The sequence below is a fragment of the Sus scrofa genome, chromosome 2, assembly GCF_000003025.6.
Source record: "Sus scrofa isolate TJ Tabasco breed Duroc chromosome 2, Sscrofa11.1, whole genome shotgun sequence".
NCBI lineage: Eukaryota > Metazoa > Chordata > Mammalia > Artiodactyla > Suidae > Sus > Sus scrofa.
Genome location: NC_010444.4, coordinates 64,001,879 through 64,026,391, shown reverse-complemented (window position 1 = coordinate 64,026,391; position 24,513 = coordinate 64,001,879). Strand labels below are relative to the sequence as shown.

Sequence of the window (24,513 nt, the reverse complement as noted above, 5' to 3'; positions counted from 1 at the left end):
ATTAAAAATATTTTTTCTTATAAAATATCCAGTGTGAGCAAACATGCTGTGAAATTTATGTCTCAAGAACACTGTTACAGGTAGTATCTACATTCATTGGCCTGGGTCTTTCTAATAAATTCAGAACATGCTTAAATGCATCCCACCATAGAAAGTTGAAAAAAATATGTATATTATGGCACTTACTTTCCAACCAAATATTCTGATTTTCTACTCCCCTTAACTGCAATACCCCTAATAACCATTTTATGCTTCCAATTCCTTCCTCAGTTTCATCCAACTGGACTACAATTCCCATCAATTAATTGTCAACAATGACCCTATGTCACAGAGTCCAAGAGACAATTCTCTAACATATTAAATGAATGAATTATAAGTTAATTTGTCAACTTAGCAAACAAATGTGGCTAATCTTGACTCTGGGGTAGACTGATTAGGCTCACAGTTAACTTCAAATAAAAATTTGTCACTTCCATTCTCTCTGAACCTTTCCTACAGTACCTATTGAACTCTCATACTTACCCAGATGGAGCTCTATGAGAGGAAAATCTATAATGAATATATATCCAAGTTCCTCTGTGGATGGTTGATGATGAAAACTGAAATTCTGTTCTCAGATCAAAAGGAATGAGTAAAGCATTGTTCCCCCCACCAAATTTAGGACTCCAAAAGAAAAAACGATGTCCCATCCAGCCTGAGAGACTACAGTGGAGCAGATGTTTAGAGCTCCCTATGTTTGCTTATTAGGCACTGTTTCCATGGTTACTCCCACCTCTAAGCACATCATTTCCCTGTGAGACACTGGTCAGGATAGACAAAAAATTTTTTCCCACTCATATCCTGTTCACAGGAGACCAGATTAGAAGTCAGGTGAGTCCAGGTTTTATCACTTCTTCTCATGAACTTACCTGCCTTCCAGAATTCTAACCTCCTTGCACTTTATCCCAAATTTGAGTTAATCTTTTCTTCTATCTGTGACAGAAAATCTGCTTTGACTATGTTCCATAGACCTCCAAATTATTGTCTTGTTTCAGGGAACAGCAGCTCCTGATAGCTTCAGAATATTAATAACTCCAACAGAAGAGAGAGGTATGTTGTTTACTTTAAAATGATGTATAATTTTTGACTTCATGGGACTTTTTACAAATCAGATTCTTTTTGTAATTTTTAAATCATTTATCTATATATACATGTTTTTTTTCTACTGTACAGCATGGTGACCCAGTTACACATACATGTATACATTCTTTTTTCTCACATTACATGTTCCATCATAAGCAACTAGACAGAGTTCCCAGAGCTACACAGCAGGATCCCATTGCTGATCCATCCTGAAGGCAACATTCCCCAAGCTCCCAGTACCTCCAACTCCCTCCCCTTCCCGCTTGGCAACCACAAGTATGTTCTCCAAGTTCATGATTTTCTTTTCTGTGGAAAGACTCCTTTGTGCCATATATTATATATATATTATCCAGATATATGTGATATCATTTGGTATATGTCTTTCTCTTTCTGATGTACTTCACTCAGGATGAGTCACTAGTTCCATCCATGCTGCTTCAAATGGCATTATTTTGTTCTTTTTATGGCCGAGTGGTATTCCATTGCATATATATGCCACATCTTCCTGATCCAATCATCTATCGGTGGACATTTGGGTTGATTCCATGTCTTGGCTGTTGTGAATAGTGCTGCAATGAACATTCAGGCGTATATGTCTTTTTTAAGTAGAGTTTTGTCTGGATATATGCCAAAGAGTGGAAATGCTGGATGATATGGCAGCTCTATGTATAGTTTTCTAAGGTACCTCCATAATGTTCTCAAGAGTGGTTGTACAGTCCCACCAACAGTGCAGGAGGCTTCCCTTTTCTCCACATCCCCTCCAGCATTTGTTATTTGTGACTTATTAATGATCGCCATTCTGACTGGTGTGAGGTGGTATCTCATGATAGTTTTGATTTGCATTTCTCTAATAATCAGGGATGTTGTGCATTGTTTTAAGTGCTTCTTGGCCATCTGTATATCTTCCTTGGAGAAATGTCTATTCAGGCTCTTTGCCCATCTTTCCATTGGGTCGTTGGCTTTTTTTGCCATTGAGTTGTATAGGTTGCTCCTATATTTTAGAGATTAAGCCCTTGTCAGTTGCATAATTGGAAACTATTTTCTCCCATTCTTTAAGTTGTCTTTTTGTTTCATTTTTGGTTTACTTTACTGTGCAAAAGCTTGTCAGTTTGATTAGGTCTCATTGGTCTATTTTTGCTTTTATTTCTGTTGCTTTGGGAGACGGACCTGAGAAAACATTTGCAAGGCTGATGTCAGAGAATGTTTTGCCTATGTTCTCTTCCAGGAGTTTGATGGTGTCTTATCTTATATTGATGTCTTTCAGCCATTTTGAGTTTATTTTTGTGCATGGTGTGAGGCTGTGTTCCAGTTTCACTGATTTGCATGCAGCTGTCCAGGTTTCCCAGCAATACTTGCTGAAAAGACTGTCTTTTTTCCATTTTATGTTCCTGCCTCCTTTGTCAAAGATTAATTGACCATAGGGTCTGGGTTTATTTCTGGGTTCTCTCTTATATTCCATTGGTTAGTCTGTCGGTTTTGGTACCAATACCACTCTGTCTTGATGACTATGGCTTTGTAATATTGCCTGAAGTCTGGGAGAGAGATGCCTCCTGCTTGGCTTTTGTTCCTCAGCATTGCTTTGGGAATTCTGGGTCTTTTGTGGTTCCATATAAATGTTTGGATTGTTTGTTCTAGTTTGGTGAAAAATGTCATGGGTAGTTTGATAGGGATTGCATTGAATCTGTAGATTGTTTTGGGTAGTATGGCAATTTTTACAATATTAATTTTTCCAACCCAGGAACATGGAATATCTTCCATTTCTTTCCATCTTTTTTTTCCTTGAATAATGTTTTATAATTCTCAGCATATAAGTCCTTTGCCCTCTTGGTCAGGGGTATTCCCAGGTATTTGAGTTTTGGGGGTGCAATTTTAAAAGGTATTGAATTTCTGTGTTCCTTTTCTAATATTTCATTGTTAGTATACAGAAATGCGACTGATTTCTGAATGTTAATCTCATATCCTGCTGCATTGCTGAATTTGTTGATCAGTTCAAGTAGTTCTAATTTAGAGCTGTAATTTACTCCTCATTAAGTAAGTTTCTTAATTATAACATATATTTAGATTTTTATGGACCATAAGCTGGGATTCGAATTTTTTTTTTTTGAATTGTCCTATTTTACTTTTATGAAAGTCCATTCTGTGTGGTCAGTACTATTGTGAACCTCATTTTGCTATTGCAGAATTTGGGCCTAGAAGGGTTAAGGGATCTATCCTAAGTTATAAACTGAGAATGGGATTGGCTTTGATTGGAACTCCCTCAAGATGTTTCTAGTTCTCATGCATCAGGCCATTGATTATCAACCGTGGTATTTTACCTCCCTGGAACACCTGACATTGTCTGTAGAAGATTGTGGTTGTCACAGCTGCTGCTGTCCATCAGCTCAAGACGAGGGATGTACCTCAAAATCCTAAAATGCACAGGAGGCTCCCCACCACAGAATTACTTGGCATAGATGTCACTAGTGAGAAGAGAAACATTGATATAGAGCAGAATTTCTCTAACATCAATGTGTATAGGAGCCACTCAGGGATATTGTTCAGATGCAGTTCTGATTTAGTGGTCTAAGACAATCCCAGAGATTCTGCATTGGAAGCTAGCTTCAAACCAATATTGATTCTGCATGTTGGTCTGTGTCCCATTCTTAATTAACAAGCTTATGGTCCAGTGTTAGGGTCAAGTGCAGGTATTCAGAAGCCTTCTTCACCAAGCATCCTCCTGCCTATCTCAGGAATGACATTAGGTGGTAAAATGTTGGACTCTGTAGTTCACATTCTACATGCCCCTCCCCCATTCTCTAACCACTAATTTGTTTGCTCTATCTGAATGTTTCTCTTTTTTATGTCCATTACTTTATATTTTATATTTCACATATAACTGATTTCGTATAGTATTTCCCTTTCTCTGTCTTGTATATTTCAGTCATATTACCCCCCAAGCTCATCCATGTTGTCACAAATGCAAAATTACTTTTATAGCAGAGTAGTATTCCATAATACATACATATATATAGGTATATATATATACCTATATATATATGCATTTTATAATATATACATATATACAGGTAGTATCCAATAATTTATATACATATATGTTAGAAAGAAAATATGCTCACTTATATATAATCACATTTTATATGTTACGTATAATATATAATCATGTCCTCTTTATCCATTAATCTGTTGATACACACTTAGGTTGGTTAATTTTCTTGCCTATTATAAATAATTCTGCTGTGAACATTGGGGTTCGTATATCTTTTTGAATTAATGTTTATCTTTACTTTAGCTGTATGTATCTAGGAGTGGAGTTGTTGGATGGTATGGTATTTCTAGTTTTAGTGTTTTAAGGAAACTCCATACTGTTTTCCATGGTAACTGCACCCATACACTCTCACCAACAGAAAAATTGTTCCATTTTCTCCAAATCCTTGCCAACATTTGGTATTTGAGGTCTTTTTGATGATAGTTATTGTGACAGGTATGAGGTGATATTTGTTGTGGTTTTGATTTACAGTTCTCTGATTAATGATGTTGAAGCATCTTTTCATGGACCTGTTGGCCATCTGTAAGTCATCTTTGGAAAAATGTATATTAAAATTTTCTGCCCATTTTTTTAATCAAGCTATTTGCCTTTGTGATGTTGAGTTGTATGAGCTGTTTATATATTTTTAGTACTAGTCCCTTAACTGTTTTATCATTTGCAAGTATTTTCTCCTATTTGGTAGGTTGTTGCTTTCATTTTATTGATGATTTCCCTTACCCTGAAAACATGTTTAAGTTTAATTAGGTACCATTTGTTTAACTTTTCTTTTGTTCCCTTTGCCTTTGGAGATAGACCTAAAAATATATATTGCAACCATTTAAGTCAATGGTGTTCTGCCTATTCTTTCTTTTAGGAGCTCTAGGGTTTCCAGTCTTATATTTGGGTCTTTAAACAATTTGGGTTTGTAAAATAAGGTGTATATAAAGTTATTTTATTATAATGCTATGAATTGGTAATAAAACCAGTATAAAATAAATGAGTACCCATGTTTATATTTTTTAAATATTTAAAATATAAAGCTTTAATTTTCATCTTGAAGATTCTATTCCCATAAGCACACCATCTGGGAATACATACTTAAACAAGTCTGCATCCTGCAGTGTCCATTCAGCTGGTACATAAATATAATTATTAAATAGCACGTACAGGGATGTAGTTCTACTGTGATAACAAGCAACTCCCCAAATCACAGTGCCTTAAAATAACAAAAATTTGTTTTTATCACATTACAAGCATGCTGTAAAGTATCTATGGCTCAGGCACAACTGTGCTAGGCTATGTGTATGTCTGCATTCTGGAACCATGCCAATGGACAAGCCCATTCTCAAAATAGAAAGCAAAAGTTATAGAAAGTGTAGGAACTCACAAAGCTTCTAGATGCTTCTTCTTAGCCATTGAGCATGTCATGTCTGTGCACATTCTATAAACCAAGACCTGTGACACATCCAAGTTCAAGACCAAACAGTGGGAACGTGCACTCCTTCCCCTGTAGGCATATTCAAGTCTCAAAGCAATGGACAGGAGATTCACAGTCCTAAGCACAGTCCTAAGAAATGAAGGAATAAATCAATAATTGTAAAAAATAAAATAAATTCTACTTGGGAAAGAAACTAACACACAAACATTTCATACTTCTGTTGACATCAAAGACATGAATGCTATGCTGTAGATATGCAACAAAGGAAGATAAGAAAAGGTAGCAGAAACCATGATTCACCAAGAAACAGCATCTTTGCACATATTCCCAAGTAGAGCATAGAAACATAGTAAAATAGCTTCAAAGAGTCTGACACTTTTTATTGAAGCTATGTGGAGTCAGTGTGAGTGGTCAAAGTTAATGGCCCTGTGTACAACAAAATACAGAGTATGGCCGCTCAAATACTCTGCTCTCTGCCAGTGGTGTGGGGGACGGGGAGGAGATCTTCAAGATCACAGCTCACTACCTCTCAGGATCAGGGTAATCCCAAACTCACTTCTTATCCCAAGAAATGATTTGAAGTCCCAATGAGCTTCGTAAATGCAGTAATCCTGAACTAACTTCTTATCCCAAGAGCTGACCTGGAGCCCCAATGAGCTTAGTAAATGCAGAATTTAGACATAGTCATTATAGCTGCTGTGAATTGAACCAGGTAATTTTCTATGAGCTCTGAAATATTATCACTCCTCACAGTAGCTTCTTAGGAGAAATATCCCCTATTCATAGAAAAGTAAATAAAGGCCTAAAAGTTTTATTTCCTGTCCAGTGGGAAATGTTCAAGAGGCACATGTAAACCTGTGAATGCAGAAGCTGAATGAAAGAGTCCAATGTCTGACCACCTTATATCAGACCTAGGCTGGGTGGGAAGATTATTAATAGAAAGGGTCTAAAATATCTATGCTGGCTCTGATACTGGCCCAACAGTCTTGATACTCACAAAGTCGTCCACAGAGCAGGATCTACACCATCAATAACAATTGAGAGTTTGTTACAAATGCAGATCTGGGTGCAAAATCAGAATCAGTATTAACCAAGATCCCCTAGTGATTCCTATTCACATGATGTTGGGAGAAGTGCTTGTTTAGAATGGTGTTTCTCAAACTCACCAGTGTTGAATTTTGTGATGAATAATTCCTTGTGATGATAGCTGTCCTATGCTTTGTACATTGTTGAATTGCAACCCTGACCTGAACCCTCTACAAGCCAGTAGCACTTCCCTAGATATGGCAATCAAAAGTTTCTCCAGATACTGCTGAATATCCTTTGGGGTCAAAATTTTCTCTAATTGAGAACCATTAACCTAGAGCAAGAGAATTAGAAACATCTTTCGTTCTAAATCAAAATACATCCCTTATTTAGTTCATAATTTGGGGCCAATCACCCAATTCTGCAATTTGGAATGAGTCTCTGAATTGTACAGCCCTCATAGGATGGACTGTTGCAAAAAATAAATTAGACAATACATATAAGATTCTGAGCTCAGCCAGTGGTGCATTAAAAGATCTAAATGTATCTTTCATAATTAACAAATGTTTTATAAATAAAAGACTAAGTGCCAGATCTTCACTTGTCTTAAAAGCATTAAATTCCTAATTGGTGTGTCAAGTCTTTATTAAGCCAAGGATTATTATGCCCATCGTTTTCTAGCAAAGGAACACAGTTCTATCCTTTATTGAAGGAGAAATATTAATTTCCTGGAGACATCAGAAGCTATGTTCCCATTAAAAGCCAGTGCTTTCAAGATCCAAGGACACTGCTCAAGACAGGTTCCTCAGGAGTAGACTTGGGGAAAACTTTGAGGGTTGTAAAACATTTCAATGTCAGACTTTGGGAGACAGAGGAGTTCATGGAGTAGTAATAAGATTCAGATACACCTGACTTCTAACCTAGTCTCCTGAGAACAAAATTGACAGAAAAAAAAATCGATTCTGTCCTGACAAGTTCCCCCAAGGAAATGATGTGCTCAAGGTTTGGAGTAAGAATGGAAAATGCATTAATGAGCAGATGTTGTGGACATATGCAACAAATATCCAGAGCTATAAATATCTACACTGCTGCTATGTCTGAGCATGGTTCATACTTGAGGTGGAGAGGTCATTGCTTTTGCCTTTGGATTCCTAAGTCTGGCTCAGAAATTAATGCTTCACTCCTTTTTTCTCTCTTGTTTGATGACAGATCTTCAATATCCACCATCAACCATCCAGAGAGGAATTTGGACTTCCACATAAAGACTTTTCTCTCAGATTTTCCACCCAGGTGAGTAGAAGAGCCTAATGGATACCTCAGAGAACATCAGGGAGGATGAAACCCAAGAATGCTTCCCTGCAGTCACCTGAAAATCCAAACAGCTGATCTAGAGCCTAGAGAGCTCCATGCTTTTCCCTTGAATGACTGATACTTTTAAGGACAAAAGATGCTATTGACCATAAAATAAAATAAAGAGCAAAATGTATTAATGAAAAATATGACAGAAAATAATGGAATTGCTAGTAATTAGTGTAACATTTAACAAATAAGGAGATAACTGCCATAGCTAGCATGGCAATTAAAAGAAAATATAACAATGGAAAATAATATGAAAAAGAGTCACATTGCTGTACAGCAGAAAGTAACCCAACATTGTAAATTAACTACACGTCAGTAAAATTTTAAAATAAAATAAATGTCTGTTGATTTCAGCAATTAAAGGATTGTTGTTGACAGTTAAGTGATGGCAATGAATCTGTAGTTGGATGAGATGCAAGAAGAAATGGGAGGCATAGTGGTGTCAGTAAAATCTGAACACTTCCAAGGAATTTTGCAGTTTAAGGGCAGAAAAATAGAGGATTAGATTTGGAGTGGTTTGCAGTGAAGTGAGGATATTTTGTTTATCTATTAATTTTTAGGATGGGGTGCATTTGAGTACATTCTGTATTCATTAGGAAGATCCAGATCAATCCAGGTAGCTACTACTTGGAAACTACAGTTCTTGAGACATGTATATCACAGAATCTTCTCTCACATTGAGTATACATTAGGAAAAAATATATTTAAAATACAGACTGGTATGTGGTAAACATTTTATGTTTGCAATTAGTTCACTACTTGGAAGACTGAATGTACATGGGGTTTATTAGCCATTTTATTTCCCTATTGAAAACTGTCTACACAAGAACTTTGCTTTATATACTTTTGCTTTATGTACAGTTTGGGTGTTTTTATTCTTTCTTTTTTGTTCTTGTTTTTGCTTTGGTTTTTGTTTTGCTGTATCACAGCCTTTAGAGTTTACTTCATCTCCAGCTCTGGAGAAAAGGCCAGGAACTGCACTCCAACATGTGGAAGAAGGGGACAATGAGTTGCATTTTTAAAATCTTGAGAAGTCTTCTATGCTGAAAAGAGAGATGCAAGCACCTCTCTCCCCACTTTTTCCCCTCACCCATGTAGGTGTGTCAGGCATCATTTCGGTGGATCCATTTCACCAAAACTGCTCTGTGCAACCACTTCCCCAAATTTGGACTTCCTGTAGTCTTTCTCTCCCTCTCTCTCTCTCTTTTGCATCTTTCAAACAAAGAATTGCAATTATTGAAAGAGGTCTGCTATTTGCTATTTAAATCTGTACATATACATATTATATTTGTTGGGTTGTGTGAGTATTTATAAATTGTGAGTGGGCAAGTCTATCCGCTGGTCATATTTTGTCCTCTCTATTGCTTTTCAAACATAGAAAGTTCTGCATATTTAGTAATAATAATCCATCTTTTACATGAATTGTCATCTTATTTCACATTTTACTTACTGCTACCTTTTGCCTTAATTGAGACCTATTTTTAAAACTGCCATCATGTTCTGCCATCTTGAGGAATACATGATTTTTCACTCAAGTATATATTGCTTATATTTTTTATAAGCATGTTTGAATCTGTTTATGTGTATACAGGTGGAAATAATAGTTTTAGATACTGCTTTCTGAACTATTTTTTAATTTAAGTTTGCTTTATAAAGCAGTTTCTAGGAATTTATGTGTTTTACAAAGAGCTCAGATTGTTTCCTTTTTATAGAACATTTATATCCCTCTCTTTTTTATTAGTGTATAGTTGACTTAGAGTGTTGTGTCAGTTTCTGCTGTACAGCATAGTGTATATATTCTCTTTTCTCCTTTCTTAAAAATTAATTTACTCGAGTATAGTTGACTTACAATGTTGTATTAGCTTCAAGTACTATTGCATAAAATAGATGATTAACAACAACTTTCTGTATAGCACAAGAAAATCTACTTGATGGTTTATAATAACCCATATGGGGAAAAGAATGGATATATCTATATGAATTAATTTAAAAATTACATTTCCTATTATTTTTTAGATTTTTGCCTATTTTGTATATATTTAAAACTTGTGTTAATGTGACTCTTGTTATTTTATATTTTTTCTTTCAAAAAATAATCTTACTATTTAATTCAATGTTGTTTAGTAAAGTTGTTTTCAATCCACTACATTTACTCTGAATTTATACCCCTTGCTATACTTTTTATTTTATAAATTCCATTTTATAAAAATTTGCTTTTATTATAAGTGCACATCTGTATTAAACTGTGAGAGTGAACAAAGCAGGCGAAGTCCCCACACATTTGGATTGAATATTTTTGGAGGAAGAAGATTACATTAAAATTAATGTATATATGACAAAATGTTCTCAAGTACAAATAAAATGAGGAAAGGGTAGGTTTTGTGGCATGTGTGGGATTTTATAGAGTATATATTGCGTTTCCCTCAGCAGGAGCCAGTCTTATCTTAAAACTACCCTTGTATTTACTACAATGGAGAAGAAACATTTTGGACTGTGTCCCAGAACAAAATCCGCCTTTTACATGTGATCCAACATATGTGCACAGGTAAGCAAGAAATACAGATGTATGCACATGCCCACATATACATCATGCACATATCTAAACAAGAGAACAAAAAACCCTTACTATGTATGATGCACTCTAATATTTTGTCTTGTGTTTTATACTTTCTATTCTATTTTATTCTTAACAAAACCTGTATCCTTTTCCTTTAATGGGTCTGCATTTCACAATATGGAAAACATTCCTCCAGCATGTCTTCCATGGCTATATTACTCTTTCCTTGCTTAATTTCTTTCTCTCATCATTGGCAGTTTCTGTGGGAACACATTCTTGCATTCCTTTATGCAATGTATATTCATTCAGCTACTGTTTCCAATCAAGTAAGTCTGGAGTGGGGTTGGCAGAGTGTGTATAATATTGGTACATGCCTCAAGGCACTCGTGGTCTAGTAGAGAATAAAAGATACTGATTTTTAATTACAGCAGAAGCACTCTTTCTAAATTATTGTAAAAGAAAATGTCCTTTTCCTGTGGGAGTGCTTTTTGAAAAGTTTCATAAAGGAGATGATCTAAGCAGTCTGAATAAGATGGAGTTCTGAAGACAGAGAGAAGTGAAAAATTCTGAAGAGACCAGTGGTTGGCTCTCTAAGCAGAGGAAAGCAGTCTTGAGGCTAAGGAATCAAGTGCAGCCAAGTTCACTATTTTTGAAATTAATGCAGATGAGGGCAGCTTGTGGGTGATATTGGTGGTTCAGTCAGGGAGAGCCAAACCTATGGTTTGAATCTATGGAAGTTTGAGTTTTCTCCTGTGGGGAGTCACTGAGAGTTATGTTGGGGGGCTGGACAAGCAGGTGTGTAATATAGAAACATTTCTCTGGGTCAATGTGCATGTTGGCTAAATGGGTGTCAGGTATCATAGATGGGAAAGAGGACAAGAAACTTAAATAAAGCTATGGAATTGGGAACTAAGAGATGCGAGAGCAGTGGAGACATTTGAGAGGAAGAAGAAAAAAATCAAATCTTATTGGTGGAAATAACCACCCATTTACTAATAGGAAGGAACTCTGTTAAGCTTTTTATGTACATTGACTAAATCAGGCATCACCATGAGAATGGATAACACTATCCGTACAATTTGGCTTGAGGATATTAACATTTAGAATGTTTCTGTTGGGAGTTCCTGTTGTGGCACAGCAAAAACAAATCCTAGTATTATCCATGAAGGTGCAGGTTTGATACCTGGCCTCACTCAGTGGGTTGAAGACCCGGTATTGAATGAGTTATGGTGTAGGTCGCAGACATGGCTCGGATCTCATGTTGCTGTTGCTGTGGTGTAGGCCCTCGGCTATAGTTCCAATTTGACCCCTAGCGTAGGAACTTCCATATGCCGTCGGTGCAGCCCTGAAAAGCTTTTTAAAAAAAGCCTCTGTTGGCTCTTCAAGTTCAAAGAGAATATTCACAGATTCAAAATTCAAAACCAGAATTTCAAATGACAAAATTTTTGCACATTGTATCATTTAGAACAATCTTTCATCAAGTCATTTTTAAATTCTCTACTTTTATTGCATTTTGTGTTATTTCCTTTTCGTGATTTTTTTATTAATTTCCTTTGCCCATTTTTCTAGTGGGATATTCAATGAGTTACCATCTTGTAATGTAAATACATCATTTCTTTCTTTTCTGGATAAAATGTTTTTTGATGTTTTACTCTTCTGGGCATCATGGGATGTAACTGGTGTTGAAAAGCTGCCAGAACCAAGGAAGTTTTATACTCATCACAAATTCTAAGAAATCACATGATCTCCCACCTCCAAATATATACATTTTTTCCATCTCTCTCTCTGTTTAGGGAACAAATTTTTATGTTTCTTTAGTCACAGGACACAATGTGGTCATATTAAAATGGAGCCCCATGTTCACATGTCCATGGGAGACTTAATTGTAATTTAGGTACTACTCTACATGTTTAGGGAAAAGATAATCCAATGTTGAAAGTTGCCTTGTGTCCTTGTTTTCCTAATTATTGTGGCTGAAAGTGAGAATAGCCCAGTAGTAGCAATGACCTAGGAGGCAAAAGTAAGCCTGTGTTGGGTGGAGGGTAGGTTGAGTATGTTGTTGGGCATGAGAAGTTCTCAGGAAAGGGCTTTCTGAGCCCATATCCTCCCATGTGAGACACTTAAAATACAGGTGTCAGAATATTACCCAACATCTGAAACTAAGGAAGGGACCCATTTCTAATCACAGTGCTTCTTGGAAATAAAATGAATAAAGTGCAAGTAACCACATGTGATAATGGGAATCCCTGGAACTGGCAGTTTCAGCTGTAGCAGGGAGGCCACCTGGTTCCTCCAAATTCTCTGACACCATTATCATCACTGTCCCTCTTGTACTTTCCCCTGCACACATCTTTTTGAGCTTGATTTTCTGAAACAACTATCTTTTCAGGGCCTTTGCCCTGGCTGAGTTCTCTGTCCCGCACACACACAATTCCCCCAAATGGCCCCCTGTATTCTTCCCTCTATTCCGCGAGGCCTCAGTTCAAATACTTTCCAGTCTACCTGAACACCTACTAAAACATACCCACATTAACTCTTTTTTATTCCTGATTTCTTTTTTCACATAGCATCTGTCACCATCTGATAAATTTGTATGGTATTTTATTTGCTAATACTCTTTCTCTATCATTGAACTACAAAGACTATTGTCTCTCAGCACCTTATACTCTCTGTCCAGACGTTGGTCATTTATTAATCTATATTTCCCAAATGCATGACAAAATTCCTCACTGAAACTGTAGCCTACATGACCATATAGGGAGAAAGCTGAATGTGAGGTAGAAGTTCTTATTCAGAGAGGGAACATGGAATCACTTGAAGGAGAAACTTTCACAAGCAAAATTTGGTACCACAGATATTAAATTTTGAATGTAAAATATAAATTGTAGACTTACAATAATGTTTGCAATGTCAATTTTTGAGAGATGTCGTATTTTTTGCTTCCTAGTAGTCACCTCTACCAAATGGAACAGGGCAATGTCACACAAATTTCAGAATTTCTTCTTCAGGGTTTATGGAAGGAACCAAAACTGCAGCCTTTCATATTTGGGCTTTTCATCTCTATGTACCTGATCACTGTATTTGGAAACCTGCTCATCATCCTGGCTGTAAGCCTAGACTCCCATCTCCACATGCCCATGTACTTCTTCCTCTCCAACTTGTCCTTTGTGGATATCAGCTTCACCTCCACCACCATCCCAAAGATGCTGATGAATATACAGACAGAGAACAAAATTATAACCTACAAAGGTTGCATCACCCAGATGTACTTTTTCATGCTCTTTGCAGGGTTGGATGACTTTCTCCTGACCGTGATGGCCTATGACCGCTTTGTGGCCATCTGCTACCCCCTACACTACACAGTCATCATGAAACCCTGGCTCTGTGGACTGCTGGTTCTGGTGTCCTGGATGATAAGTGCCCTGAATTCCTTGTTACAGAGCCTAATGGTGTTGTGGCTCTCCTTTTGTACAGAATTGGAAATCCCACACTTTTTCTGTGAAATCAAGCAGGTGGTTCGACTTGCTTGTTCTGACACATTTCTTAATGATATGGTGATGTATTTTGCAGCTGGGATGTTGGGTGGTGTTTCCCTCACTGGGATTCTTTATTCATATTCTAAGATAGTTTCCTCTATACGAGGAATTTCATCATCTCAAGGGAAGTATAAAGCATTTTCCACCTGTGCATCTCACCTCTCAGTTGTGTCCTTATTTTATTGTACAGTCTTAGGAGTGTACCTTAGCTCTGCTGGTACCCACAGCTCACACTCAGGTGCAGTAGCCTCGGTGATGTACACCGTGGTCACACCCATGCTGAACCCCTTCATCTACAGCCTGAGGAACAAAGACATAAAGAGGGCTCTGAGAAGAATCACGTGGCCAATTTTCTTAGGACTGAAGAAGTGCTCATGATTTTAGGGTACAAATCCTCAGAGCCAAATTCTTTGATCAGATTATTGAAGTAGGATCTAACTCTTCTACTTAATTCCTGGAATTTCCTTTTCTTTGATTTCAACTCCTCTATATTATTTAAGTAACAAACTTTATTAGGCTTCTGTTTTGTTTGGAATATAGATTTTTTTTCACTTTTCCGTATTCATACATTCCCAATTTTTTTTTCCAAGCTTGGATCAGAAATATTTGACTATTTGACTATTTACATATTTTACATGGGTCAAGATACTTGGATTTCTTAAGAATAATTTTGTTCTCAAATGACCTATATCACGGCAGGTAATTTTCCCTAGTTTTTCTGAAGGAATAATTGTGAGTTGTTTTAATTACATGGGGGAAAAACTATACTAGGCAACCATGGCTATTTATGGAATTTCACTGCAGTAGAAAATATGAAGTTGCAGATTTTACTTTTGTTCATGACTTTTTCATTACCAGCTTAACTTCAGTTTTTCACAATGTGGACATTAACCTTACTGCAATAATGTCTCAATTTCTTGATAGTGATGCTATTGGCTAAAAATGTCTGAGCCACTCAAGTGTGTCTGTGTTATTTGTGGCAAAACCTCACAGATATTTTTCTGGCCATGTTTATGCTGTGGCTAGATTGGTCCTGTGGTATTTATTATGATATAAAGAGGCAACTCAGTAATATATATCAGGGAACTTTTAAAAAAAATAATTATTCCCAAGTCCTGGAGTTTATACAGCATGCCCAAGAGCCATGCAAATAAGTCTTGGATATAGAGAGGGGGGAGAGAGAGATGGTGAGAGTGACACACAGAGAGAGAGAAAGAGAGAGAGAGAGAACACCAACTATGGGCTCTCTCATTATTGGGTTCTAGGGCAGGCTGGCTAGGATTTGTTAGTTCATTATTTTTTTCAAAGATGCATTTATTCTCTGGAACCAAGCTAATGTTTCTGGGTGAAACTATTGTGTTTGGTTTTTGCTGTTCTAATTATAATTGTAAGAAAAAATTAAACATCTTGGCAGAGTCTCACTTTGACCAATATTCACATGAGTTGCTTTTTTTCATATAATTATTTTAATTTTTTTCCATTATAGCTTGTTTACAGTAGCACTGGGAACTATGTCTGGCCACTTGTGATAATGTTATTTGCTTTTTTATTGTTGAATTTGAAACATAAGAATGAAATTAGGACATGACAAGAGAAAAGAAAGTTCACTCATGTAGTCAGTAACCTTTTGACTCAGGAGGTAATTCTAAAAGGAGGATTTTATGGGTGTCAATTGCCTGGGTGGTTATCTAATAGCCATGTCATGTTTATTTGAAATGATTGTATTTGAAATGAATGCCTCTGAAATCAAAAGCATAATTTCTGACACCTACATTACACACCTGTTATCATGTTTTATAATTAATCTCCTGGTTTTATTCATTCATTCACCTTGGTGTCCAAAATACCTACCGCAATCACTGGCAAAAATTGATTATAAAATATATGTCTCCTGTGACATGTACATGGAAACACAAATTGGAATCCATTGACCTCATATGATCTGAGTGTCAGAGATGACCATAAATGTGAGGAAGCAATGTCAAGTCATACATTTTGTTCTGATGCACTATGTTTCTTTTCCAGGTTGTACATCTATTTATTAAAGCATGGAAGATTAATGGCCACAAGTTGAGGACGTTTGCTCATTGAGGAGAAGGATTGGTTACTGTATTTATGTTTTATTACTGAACTATCTTCCATTTTCTGCTCAAAAACATGTAATGCTACCTGAAAACATGACTTTTTCCATCGTTTTATGAAATATATCCCATTTCTTAATATTTATAATAAATTCAAAATAGATGGTGAATGAACAATGTCAGGTAACCTGTTTCACATCCTCTTCATGCTAAGGAATCTCTTCATCCCTCATGATCAGAGGATGATCTGCAGGAGAGCTTGCCAGCCCAGTTTTGTGATTCAGGGAAACCAGTGTTTCTGCAAAAACATGCATGTCCGTACACCTCTCCTAGTCGCCTAGAGGGGAACCTCAAGGTGGTTACTTGTTACTACATTTATCTTAAATAAACTTCAATAACAGAATGACCATGAATGTTCTTAAAATAAAATAAATGATAAAAATAAAAAGCAGCACACTATGGTAATTACCCAGTTCTGTTCATTTTGATTATTGTATCAGTTAGCTATTGCTGTATAATAAGTCATTCTGTGTCAAGTGGGATACCATAATATCTTCGTCATCAAATAAAAGTGTATGCTTTGGAGTTGTCCTGATTTATTTGTTACTCATGGGTGTGTAATCAGCTGTGTTTTTAAGGCTCATCCATAATGTTAGGATGACTGTAGTGCTCTTCTGTCTTGAATACATTTATGGTCAGTTTACTACAGTTCTATGTTGAGGTTAATATTCCATTTACAGACAAAAATGAACTTATCATGTGAATTACTTAGATTTAATTTCCGTGATCCTACAGCCATAAATGACATTTGGCCTTCTTCTGAATTAGATCTATCTACCACCCCTGTTAAGTGAGAATCAGCTTCTTATGCTCTAGACTCACCCTTACCCATGCACCATTATATTTTTCCCATTTAGTTAAATTATCGGAGTATAATTACACATAATAAAATGCATATTTAAAGTGTACAGATTGGTGAATTAAAGGAACTGTACAAAAATTAAGAGAACATGCTGCATGTTTCTATGTATGTGTAACTTGACAGGGCACATAGCTTTAAGTGCTTTGTTATGTAATTTTGAAAAATGTAAGCTCCCTTACCTTCAGTTTCCTTACTTCCGAAGGTAATGTGGGATACTAAACGTAACTTAACATGCATGCTGTGAGAAATAGATGAAATGTGCTAAAATTCACTTTTCAGTCCAAAGAAAACATTCAAAGGTAAATGTGTATATTTATATGTATCTGCATTTGTACACATTTTTCTTTCAAATAAGTATAATCTTGCTCCTGATATTAGAAGAAATGCTCTTAGCTTTTCAGCACTGAGTATAATATTGGCTGTGTTTTTTCATACTTGGCCTTTATTATGCTGAGGTATGTTCCTTTATACCCAGTTTGTTGAAAGATTTTTCTTTTAAATGGATGTTTAATTTCATCAAAAGTTCTTCTGCATCTATTTAGATGATCCTATAATTTGTATTCTTAAATTCCCCTTTTCCTCTTTTTTTTTTTTTTTTTTTTTTTTTGGCTGTGCCTGCAGCATGTGAAAGTTCCCGGGCCAAGGATTGAATCTGTGCCACAGCAGTAATGTGAGCCTCTGCAGTGACATCTCTGGATCCTTGACCTTCTAGGACACAAGGGAATTCTTATTCTTCAATATATTAATGTCACATGTCATATTTATTGGTATGTGGATATTTAACCACCCTTGCATCATGGAATAAATCTCACTTGATGATGGTATATGATCTTTTTGCCATATTGTTAATTTTGCTTTACTATATTCTATTATTTTTGATGAGTGTTTAAGCATCTATATTCATCACTGGTAATGGACCGTAATTTTCTTTTTTGTGATGTACTTGTCTTGTTGAACAATGAATTTATAACAGCTTCTGGAAGGAGCAAATGTACTATTCATTCAACATGACATGCAAACATGCTTCTTGGTTCAGCAGATATAAAACTACCTACATCTGACTAGCACAGTTCCACAGTTTTGCTACTCAGCTAGTGGTCCACAGACTAAGACCTGTAACATCAGCATAACCCAGGAGGTTCTTTTGATTTTCAGAAATTCTGTGCCCACCAGGACCTGATGAATCAGAATCTGCATCAGAAATCCAATCCTGGATGATACCTATGCACTTGGACGTTGGGGAGATGCTAGGTTTTCCCACTTTCTTAGGTTGACTATTGGGGCTAGATAATTATTTATATCGGGTACTACAGGTGTTTAGCAGCATTCCTTCAGATATTGATGAATATCCCCAGGGGCAAAATTACCTCTGCTTGAGAACCATTGGCCTACAACTTGAAACATGGAAGCATCTTGACAGAATTCCTGTGAAGGCCATTCCCTTCCTTAGCTTAAGCCTTTAAGGAGATCATTAAATTCCTTCAAGAACATTTCTGCAGTAGGGGATAGAGCTCATAATAGTACTATATCAGAGCATAAACCTTTCTAAAAATTAATTCAGACAATGCCTAGTGGAGTCTAATCTCAGGTTAAATAGCACTAAAATATCTAAAAGTATCTGTTATAATTAACACATATTTTATAGTGAGGGAATAAATGAATTTTATCTTGTGATAAATCATGGCATCCCTAATTTTGGGGCAAATGTGTTAGGAAGCCAGAGCGTGTGATGCCCAAGATGACATATCAAATGAACACAGTTCTCCCACTTGTTGAAGAGGGGAGTTAAATTTTTCTGAGGATAAAAGTGTTGTGTTCCTTCCACAAGTTAAACTTTTCTTCCCCCTCAGTGAGTTTTATTTTTTTATGTAATGTTTTTTTTCTATCATAGCTGGTTTACAGTGTTCTGTCACTTTTCTATGCATCATGGCGACCCAGTTACACATAAGGATTAAAGGCTCCTTAGTCTCAGATTTTGGATAAAATATTAATTCTGAGTTGGGATAAGGTAATTGAGGTTACACCTCTGAAAAACAACAAGATCAAGGACAAGAAGTAATAAAAACTTAATTAACTTCTAACTTGGTCTTTTGGGATCAGAGAATCATTAGGAAAAATTGCCTTCCTATTCCAAAAATCTATTCCAGAGGGAAATCATGTACTTAGAGACTGGAAAAACCAAAAGGAAATATGCCCAAAGAGCTGGTACAGAGAGTTACAAATATCTTCTCTGCTGCTGTGTTTGCATCCTTAAACTGAACAGGGCATGTTAGTTGCTTCTGGAGTCCTAAGTCTGGATCAGGGGCCAGTGCTTTACTTCTCCCTGATGCTTTGACTGGTGATAGAGCTTCAGTCTTCATAATCAATATTCCAAGATGTAATTCAGACCGCCACAAGAAACCTCCCTCTTGGAGACCCCATCCAGGTAAGTTTGGGAGACTTGGAGGTACTCCAGGAAAGATTCAGAAAAAAAAAAAATGAAACCTGAGAACTTCTATGTGAAATCACCTGAGAGTCTATTCAACCTAGCCCAAAGATGAGAGACTGCTGTTATTATATTCTTGGTTAACTAATAAAGTATAATTGATTTATTTAATACATTAAGAAGAATGGATCTGTTTAAATGTGCAATGCGAATTGGAAATTAAATGATGGGAATGGAAGTTCAAATAAATGACCCTATAAAATAAGTGAGTTATGTAAAATAGTTCCAAAAAATTAAAATATAGGAGAGTTTTGCTCTTCAGGGGAGTAAGAGAGTATAGTATTCTGTGTGGAAGACTATGCCAAAAATTGAGACAATTTTGTTTTAGTTTCTAAACTTGGCTTGTATTTGACCATGTTCTGTATTTATTAAAAGGATGCAGGTCAAAGGAGATACATGGTGCCTTTGAAGAGCAGTTGAAAATTCAGAAAATTTTCTGAATCCTTAATAGTGGTAATATACTATTATAAGTGCTGCATTCTTTCATATTTGTTCTTCTTTTTTCTATCATTTTTCCCTCTTGTTTAAAATAATCTTTTGCATTCAACTATTACCTCTTTTTACAGACATTTTGGAATGTGTTTATGTTTATATATAGAAAGTAGCAGTTTAGATACTGTTTGTCTTTCTGTTTTTCAAAAATTGTGTCTTTATATTTTACATTTACAGGTTTTGCCCATATAAAATTTCATTAGAGACCCATGTTGTTGTGATTACATTTTATTTTGTATGTCTTATTTCATGTCAGTATTGGATACTATTCTTCACCGCATTTTTATTTTCCTTATCATGTTTTTATTTTATGATTTCTCCATCAGTTGAGATGATCAGATGATAGTCATTCTTCAGTTTGTTGATGTCGGGTATCAAACTTATTGACTTGTGGATATTGAGGAATCCTTAAGTCATGGTGTATAATCCTTTTAATACGTTGTTAGATCCAGTTTGCTGGTATTTTGTGGAGGATTTTTGCATCTGTTTTCATCAGGGATATTGACCTGTAATTTTCTTTTTCTCTGTGATATCTTTAGATTTGGTATCAGGGTGATGGTGACCTCATAGAATGAGTTTGGGAGTATGACTTCCTCGGCAATTTTTGGAAGAGTTTCAGAAGAATAAGTGCTAACTATTCTCTGAATGTTTCATAGAATTTGCCTGTGAGGCCATCTGGTCCTGGACTTTTGTTTTTTGAAAGTTTTTTTGTTAATCACAGCTTTAATTTCAGTACTTGTGGTTGTTTTACTTACACTTTTTAAATTTCTTCCTGGTTCAATCTTGGAAGGTTGTACTTTTCTAAAAATTTGTTCAATTTTTCTAGGTTGTCCATTTTATTGGCATATAGTTGCTTATAGTAGCCTCCTATGATACTTTGTATTTCTCTGGTGCCAGTTCTCATTTCCTTAAATTATTTTCTATATAAATGCACATATTTTGAAAACAGAAAACTTAACAAAAATGAAGTCTTTGTTCATTCGGACCTTAAATCATAATGGACAAACTTATTACAATAATACAAATGACTAAATGTAACATAGAGTCCTCAGAGATATATCATACATTAAAGCAAATTTTCATGTCTTCTGTAGAGTTTTATGGAGTTTAGTGTCGGGAAGCCTTTGCATGTTAGACAAGGAACAGAACCAGGTGCAGACTGTACCCATTAGATATGTTAAAGAAGTGATCAAAGCTCAAGAATAACACATAAATAATGCCACCAAAAAAACTAGTGAAGGGACAGCACATCCACAATGGAACAGTATTTTTTTAAATTGTGGTCAATAAACATGGATACGTACAGGAATAAACAATTACATCAGAGGCATGGGGTGGATACTGTGATGAGGCAAGTGGAGTAATAAAGGTTCAGCATGATCCACTGAGTCTCATGTCAGTTTACCACCTACAGTGCTGCCTCGTCTCTCTGCAACCTGGCTTTTCTGTCTTAGGCCTTTCATTCATAGTGCTTTTCCTTCATTGGCAGGACTTTCCTTTTTTAAACTAGTTTTACCTTTACCACAGAGGGTTCCAGATGTTTTTGATCACATGTCAAAATTATACTTTTATTTTGTGGTCCAGTATGCCTGCTCACAAAAATGATAAAAACATAGTCACAGATATGAACACTGACACACCACTCAATCATGAAACAATTTTGCATGTATATTTATTATGTTTGATGCTCCCTGAGTTTTTTTCATAGCATTCTATTTAATTCTTACCATAGTGTAAAACCCTAATGCGTCCCATTCACAAAATATGGAAAATATCCCTCTGGCATACTCTAGACACCTATGTAAATGAGGTGGATTTACCAAGTACAGGTAAGAAATATTGCAAAATGGTGACTCACAGACATTGAAAAACTTATGGTCTCTGGAGGAGACAGTTTGGGGGCTGGGGGGTTGCGCTTGGGTTGTGGGATGGAAATTCTGTGAAATTGGGTGGTGATGATCATTATACAACTACAGATGTGATAAAGTCATTGAGCAATAAAAAAAATTATTGATGGTAAAAAAAGAAATATTGCAAAAAATTCAGAAAGTTCTAAAAATATAAATGTGAATTTAAAATGCACAACTCATAAGCTATAGCATCTATGCTGCACATTACATCTCAAATGCTTCTTTTATGAAACAGGAAGTTTTTACCTTTTTGACTTGCTGTACCATTTTACCTGCTTTCCATCTCTGGAAACCACCAAACTCTCTCTACATCTATGAGCTCGTTTTTCGTTTGGTTGAAGTTTTTGTTGTTGCTGTTTTAGATTCCCTATGGAACTGAGATTACACACTGTTTGTCTTTCTCTGACTGTATGTGGAGATGGATGTTAGCTTAACCTATCGTGGTAATCACTTCATAATCTATATAAGTTAAATTTCATGTTGTACACCTTAAATTTATACAGCGATATGTGTCAATGGTTTTTTAGTAAAACTGGAAAAAATAAACAGTTTTTACCATGAATTAAAAATAGTGATTAGAGTTATCACCCTTGCTTTTCTTGTTCTTCATCATAACAAAGGAAAATCTTTCAATTTTTCTTCATGGAACATGAAGTTAGTTGTGAGCTTATAGGACATGGACTTTATTATTATTATGTTCCTTATATACTCAATTTGTTGAGAGTTTTTATAATAAGGGGATGTTGAATTTTTTCAAATGTTTTTTTTCTGAGTTTATTAAATTGGTCATGTGGTTTTTTATCCTCCATTTTATTAATGTGGTTTGTCACATTGATTGATTCACAGATGTTAAACCACACTTGCACCCTGGGATAAATCCCACCAGAACATGATGAATAATCCTTTTTATGTATTGTTAAAATTTGTTTGCTAATGTTTTTATTGGGGATTTCTGCATCTATATGTCTAAGGTACATTTGTCTATAATTTTGTTTGTTAGTTTGTTTTGGAGTCCTTGTCTGGTTTTGGTATTAGGGTAATACTGGTCCCATAAAATAATGTTGGAAGAGTTTCTTCTTCCATTTTTTAAATACTTTTTGAAATTTGGTATTAACTCTTTAATGAATGTTAGGTAGAATTCAGCAGTGAAGCCATCTCGTCTCAGATATTTGTTTGTTGGAAGGTTGTTTATTATAGATTCAATCCCATTACTAGTAACCGGTCTCTATATTATTTCTGTTTTCTCCATCTTTGAATTGTAAGCATTTTTTGCTCTTCCACACTCTAAACTATTGCTTAGATAGTAACTTAAACATGGTCAGATCTCAAATCACATTCCTTGAATTCATGAAGAACTTCTCATTAAAACTGTAGAATACATAATTCTTAGAGAAACATTGATTGGAAAAAAAATCCATGTTAAAGGTAAGTTAGGAAATCTACTAAAGTCCGATGCATACACAGGTTATTAAAATTAGTTTATTGACTGCAAAATATAAGTTGTAGCACTTCAAATAAATTCGTAATGTCAGTTTAGTGTGTTTACTTTTTAGTAATGTTAGTAATATTATTCCCTTTTTTTTTCTATAAGTAAATCCCACCACATGGAACCATGTAATGATACACAAATTTCAGAATTTCTTCTTCTGGGATTTGCAGAGGCACCAGAATGGCAGCTTCTGATATTTGGACTTTTCCTCTGCATGTACCTGATCACTGTGTTTGGAAACCTGCTCATCATCCTGGTTGTCACCTCAGACTGCCAACTCCACAAACCCATGTTCTTCTTTCTATCTAACCTATCATTTGTAGACATCTGTTTTATATCCACCACAATCCCAAAGCTGCTCTGGAACATCCAGACCCAGAGCAAAGTTATAACCTATGAAGATTGTATCACACAAATTTATTTTTTCATACTCTCTGCAGTGTTGGACATCTTTCTCCTGACAGTGATGGCCTATGACCGGTTTGCGGCCATCTGTTACCCCCTGCACTACACAGTCATCATGAACCCCCAGCTCTGTAGACTCCTGGTTCTGGTGTCCTGGATCATATGTATCCTCAATTCCTTATTACAATGCCTAATGACATTGCAGCTTTCTTTTCGTGGAAGTGTGGAAATCCCCCACTTTTTTTGTGACCTCAGTCAGATCATTCAACTTTCCTGTTCTGACACCTTTCTTAATAACATGGTGATGTATTTTACAGTTGGGCTGCTGGGTGGTGGTCCCCTGGCTGGTATCCTTTACTCTTACTCAAAGATAGTTTCTTGCATACGTAAATCTCATCAGCCCAAGGGAAGTATAAAGCATTTTCTACCTGTGCATCTCACCTTTTGGTTGTCTCCCTATTTTTTTGTACAAGCATAGGAGTGTACTTCAGCTCTGCTGCTACCCACGGCTCACACGCAAGTGCAATAGCCTCAGTTATGTACACTGTGGTCACACCCTTGCTGAACCCTTTCATTTATAGTCTGAGAAACAAAGACATAAAGGGGGCTCTGAAAAGATTCTTTGCAATGGAAAGTCTAAAAAGGAAACTTATTCTGGGTCTGTAG

General features: G+C 35.9%; 1 protein-coding gene and 1 pseudogene across 1 annotated transcript; both read left to right on the top strand.

The window, feature by feature from the left end:
• Positions 13,491 to 14,441, top strand: LOC100520363 (olfactory receptor 7A17-like). The gene has a single exon (XM_003123387.2). The coding sequence runs from the start codon at positions 13,491 to 13,493 to the stop codon at positions 14,439 to 14,441; it is 951 nt and encodes a 316-aa protein (XP_003123435.1).
• LOC100522303 lies at positions 23,558 to 24,513 on the top strand (annotated as a pseudogene).

Excerpts from the sequence above, each read along its gene's own strand:
- LOC100520363 (XM_003123387.2), top strand. The coding sequence starts at position 13,491 with ATGGAACAGGGCAATGTCACACAAATTTCAGAATTTCTTCTTCAGGGT.